The 5,586-nt window shown below is 36.0% G+C and overlaps 1 protein-coding gene across 1 annotated transcript; it reads left to right on the plus strand.

The window, feature by feature from the left end:
- The first annotated feature begins 276 nt into the window (after positions 1-276).
- LOC127102872 (uncharacterized) lies at positions 277-1,713 on the plus strand. The gene is made up of 2 exons (XM_051040196.1): positions 277-357; positions 496-1,713. Exons 1-2 carry the CDS (start codon positions 277-279, stop codon positions 1,711-1,713), a joined length of 1,299 nt encoding a protein of 432 aa, XP_050896153.1.
- The last annotated feature ends 3,873 nt before the right edge of the window (positions 1,714-5,586 follow it).

Consider the following 5,586-nt stretch of genomic DNA (forward strand, 5'->3'; position numbering starts at 1 on the left):
TAAGATATTATTGTCTTACGATTAGTCGTTCTGACGATAATATTCTTAAATTGGGTCCATGACTCTAGAAACCTTTTAAACCCTAGAGCCTACATGTGCTTGTTTTCCCTATTCCTGGAACCTTTACTCCATGAAGTAATTAATCAGAATGTTCCAATGATCACCTACCCAACTGTACATACATAAACATAAAACATTTCCTAATCATAACACATATGACATGTGCATATTTTCAAGGGACCTGAAGACTCTGTTGATTGCAGGCATTCAGAAAACATGGGTAGCAATCAGAAAAGTACTTATTCATTCAAGTTCAGGAATCCAAAGCTAGGATTGATTAAGGGATTGATCTCAGATGTGAAAAAAATCAGAAGGAACAACTTTTGTGTTGAGTATGGTGACCTGTTGACTATCATGAACACTGAGGTGGATGCTTGGGCCATTTTCACTTTGGCACAATTCTATGATCCTCCCTTGCGGTGTTTCACATTCCAGGACTTCCAATTGGCACCAACACTGGAAGAGTTCTCGCATATAGCAGACATTGTTATCAAGGATGAATTCCCTTACACCGGTCTAGGGGAATTTCCTACACATCAACAAATAGGTTCATCTATACATCTAGATAAAGCGGAAGTGAAAGTTAATCTTGGACCAAAAGGAGACACTTTGGGCTTCACTTTGAAGTTCTTAGTGGGAAAAGCTTCAGATTTCAAAAGTAAAGAAGATTGGGTCGCTTTCGATGGTGTGTTAGCCTTGATACTCTGTGGGATTGTCTTGTTCCCGAACATTGATGACTTCGTGGACATGAGTGTTATACGCATTTTCTTGCTCAAGAATCCCATTCCCATCTTGCTTGCAGATGTTTATCACTCCATCCATTGGAGAAATGAGAAGAAGGGGGGGATGATCCAGTGTTGCGCTCCTTTACTGTATAAATGGTTCTTATCTCACTTACCAAGCAAAAGGCCTTTTGTTCAGAACAAGGATAACCTCAAGTGGTCTCAAAAAATCATGTCTCTCATTGCCAATGACATCACCTGGTACTCTCGTGTTTATGATGATGTGGACATAATTGTCAAATGTGGCAACTTCCATAATGTGCCACTCATAGGAACTCGAGGTTGCATCAATTACAACCCTGAGCTTGCTATACGGCAACTTGGGTTTCCTATGGATGACAAACCAGAAGACAAGTTGTTAGAAGGTTTCTTGCTGGGAGAAGGAGTGAAGGACTTTGATCTGGTGAAGAGGATAGGTCGTGCCTGGACTAAAGTTCGTAGAGAAGGAAAAAGGGAGCGTGGAAAGAAGAATTGTATAGCTAGAGGGCCATATACGAGTTGGATCCAAGCCAAAGCTTCTCAAGACAAACTAACATACCCTTTTGAGCCTCCAATGCATACAAATCTTCCAGAACCTACTCACGTCACTATGGAGGAAGCTAAAGAGCTCAAAGTTGTCATCCAAAGGTTGGGAAAAGAGAATGAAGAGCTACGGTTGAACCTTCTCCGGATTACTGAAGAAAGGGATAATCATAAGTGGGAGCTTGGGCGGAAGAAAACAAAACTTCAAGCAAATGTGGAAAGGACTGACAAGGAGGAATATAAGAGAAAAAGAGTCAAGCATGGGTTAGATCAGGCTGACAACTACTTGAATACCGTCAAAAGCCAACTGAAAAAGGATGAGAGGGATTGTCATGAGAAAGAGAAATAGTGGAAGCTCGCCATAAAACAAAAGAAGGAGATAAGAGAGACGCTTGAGGCTGAGATAGCCAACCTCAGTGTTTCACTATGTGAATCAAAAGAAAGGGAAGAACGAGAACGCCGTAGTAAAGAGAGTGCTCTGGCTGCTACTCAGGTTACACCTGAAATGTGGAAAGGAAAGTGCCAGGAGGCTGAAAATGCTAATGAGTGGGAACGATAATGGAGAGGCCGACATGACTCTTTGCTACGAGAAGGTGAAGATTAGATGAACGCAAGGGAAATGTGAATGCTAGTTTGGCAGCCTGCGAGGAAACCATCCAATTTTTACATGAACAAAGAAATGAGTATCGAGACAAGTTTGCCAGTTTGATAGACTTCTGTAATGGCATGGCTAAGAATGTGCCTTTGATGCTAAGATGTGCTCTGGAAGACATAGACAATGACAACATCCCTCCTTCAGTGACCGACTTTATTTATCTTTGTGAAGACATGATGAAAAGGTTCAAAGGAGAGTTGGAAGAGCTTAACAAACAGAAGCCTACAGTCTAACCCTGTTGTTTTGTACTTTCCTTTATGTTTGAAAGAATATTTTGTACTCAATCCTTGTACTCTGTTTTGAATTGAATGAGTGAAGGATTTTGAGTTTCTTTTGCACAAAAAGTTTGGTTCCAATATCATTTGTCATATCATGATTGAGAAATCAAGAGCATTTCTTAACTCACTTGCATTCATGATTAAGAAATCAAGAGTATTTCTTAATTAATTTTCATTTCATTCAATCATATTATGATTAAGAGATCAAGAGTATTTCTAAAATCATCCATCTCTAAGAAGTCGGGAGTACTTCTTAACTTACATTGCATCCATATCATCCGACGATTAGGAATCATATTTAACATGCATTTCTATGTTTGAAATATGTGTAAACTTGCTTAGGAATCATATTTAACATGCATTCATCATTAGGACCATTGTTGAATTTCATGTTTGCATGTTATTGTGTTTAGTTTATTTGTCTTGGAACTTATGTTGAACAAATTTGGCTATATGGTGTACTAAATTTCTTTTTATAGCTTCATGTCTTATTTATGATTATATTTCTTACATTAACTTCATTTTATGTGAATGGTTGTTGATGTTAATCTGTTGCAAAGTGCTTGATTACGTGCTTATGAATATATTTTGATTCCGGTTGACCTTGTCCTTGTCTCTTTTTGATGTTGTCAAAGGGGGAGAAGCAATGGAACATATCTTATGATTTATTTTTCAAAGGAATGCATAAAATCAGGGGGATGATGTCTATCAAAGTACGCGATATATGAAAGATTGTGCCACAATATGCCATCATCAAAAAGGGGGAGTATGTTAGGGAAAATATTCTTAGTCCTTATTTTAATGATGTCAAACCTTTTAGTAGCTCATACTGTGTACTTTGGACGGTGTCATCATCTCGTAGAGTGCATTCATTCTTTAACATGCTCAAAGTATCAATTTAATGTTTCTATGCATATAGGAGAATCTCATATATGTCAATATTGCACTTGAAATATAATGGTTTGGATTGACCAAAATACATCTTAAAAACTCATTTTGGCCATTTAAAATCTTTGAGTCGACTCATGCTTTGGAGCGGTCGACCCATTCAGGCATGTCATTTTCTTTGTAACACACAGGTCTGATCAGGTCGAGTCATATGTCGACTCATTTTTGGAAAAACAAGATGAGTTGACTCATCGTCCTGTTGTGGTCGACTCATAACCTGTTTTATTTGAATATTGTTGCTGCGGGTCTGAACAGGTCGAGTCCTCAATATGAACAGGTCGAGTGGTCGCTGATTTCACTCATTTTTTCTGCTGTGTAGTTTTGCTAAAAGTTTTGTTGTGTTTTTCACTTGGTCCATACATCACACATATATATATATATATATATATATATATATATATATATATATATATATATATATATATATATATATATATATATATATATATATATATATATATATATATTATATATATATATATATATATATATATATATATATATATATATTCTTGAGTCTCATTTTCATCTTTTTAACAAGAAAAGTGAAAGATATACACGAAAATTCCTCTTCATTTTCATTCTTCATTGCATGTTTCAACAACTACACATAACATTTTTTGTTGATCATAGTGCATTGTTGCGGTGACAACGTCCAAATAGGATTGTGTATCTTGGTTTGGGTAGAGGTTCTTAGTGGGTTTTTCTTGAATAAAATCTTAGGGTTTTGTCCTCCAAGATTTGAGGTTTTTTGCACAAATCTTTGCTTCATAGGTTCAACCGAGTGAAAAGGTTTGAAGAACGATGGGTTCATTCGAACGAGTAACGGTAACCAGAGGATTGTGAAGAAAAGTTTGCGTTCAAGTGTGTCGCGATCAAAATCAGCCGAGCTAGAGTTTTGGAGAACTTGGAGTTCTTACAATAAGGTAGCTATAATCGGAGGTTTGTTCGGAGAATTTGAAGCACTTGGTTCAACTCGAACCAAGGGGAGAGAAGTGAATAGGATCTACAACAACACTTAGGTTTGCTTGGTGGTGATTATTTCTTCTCTTGTATAAACTTTGCAATTGATAATAAATAATCTAGATATTGCTTGATTTCATCAATGTTCTACTTCTCACCAATTGTATTATCATCAATAGATTGAATAACAACAAAATTGCTATCAGAACATTTGTTGATATATTTGAATAAGTGTTGGATAAAAGTACTCTAATTTCACTATTCCATGTTGATGTGTGCTTTATACTTCAAAAATAAACTTGGGTTGTGACGAACTACATGTCCTTTGTGAAGGATGATTCCATTTTGATCAATTATGTGTCCATTGTCTCTTCTCCTATAAACCAGATAACCATCTTGATCAACTATTGTTGTAGCCTGAAACTTCTTTGGGTAATATTTGGAGCATTTTACATTTTTCATGCAAGGTGAACTTAGATTTGCAAAACCACAATGGCCATGAACCATATGAGTTTTAACCAAGTTGTACAACTTCAAATCCTTCAAATGATCGAGCACTTCAGCAATAATTATTTTGTCAATATCTTTAGGTTTTGGATACTTGTTAGAAGGATGCAAAAATATCAATATATGTGCATGTGGAAACCCTCTCTTTTGAAACTCAATGGTGTATATATCTAAAAATTTATAAGAAAGTAATAAGTAAATTTTAGTAATAGCAAACAAATTGAAAAGTAAGGGTGAGAAATAAGAACTTACATGCAAGCATTTTTTCTAACACACCATTCTTTGTCAAATCTGATAGTAGCTGATTAATCTTAATTTTAAATATCTTTGATATCACATATGGACGATCTTGTGCTTTCAGATGAAATGGTCTTAATAATCTTTATATTTCAGGCCAATTCGGGTTGCAAGTGAATGTTATAAATAAATCAGGGAACCCCACCTTGCTACAAATAGCCACACTGTCATAGTAAAATGGATCCATAAACCTCTTCCCACCTACATAGGTAGAAGGCAAGACCACTCTCTTTCTTGTGGTTGAAACAGGTGTTTGACTTTGATGACCCTTTTCGTTTATATTTTTGTCTTTAAAACCCTTAACTTTGGTTGGTTTTCACGAATCCATTCTAATCTTTCGGACTCTAACATTGTGTAACCATCAACCAAAAATTGGTGAAAAAGTCTTCTTGATTCTAACAAAGTTTTTGCCTGGCATGGTATGTTTTGAATGCGAAATGATAGCCACTCTCTTATTATAAGTCTATTTCTCTTGCTATCTTGGAAGATGTCTAAGTCCCTATGAGCTACGTTAGGCCTATAACTATCTTCCCCATAGGGAAAAATCAAAGGATATTGATAAGCCAAGTAACTT

Source organism: Lathyrus oleraceus, chromosome 7 (assembly GCF_024323335.1).
Source record: "Lathyrus oleraceus cultivar Zhongwan6 chromosome 7, CAAS_Psat_ZW6_1.0, whole genome shotgun sequence".
Classification (NCBI taxonomy): Eukaryota; Viridiplantae; Streptophyta; class Magnoliopsida; order Fabales; family Fabaceae; genus Lathyrus; species Lathyrus oleraceus.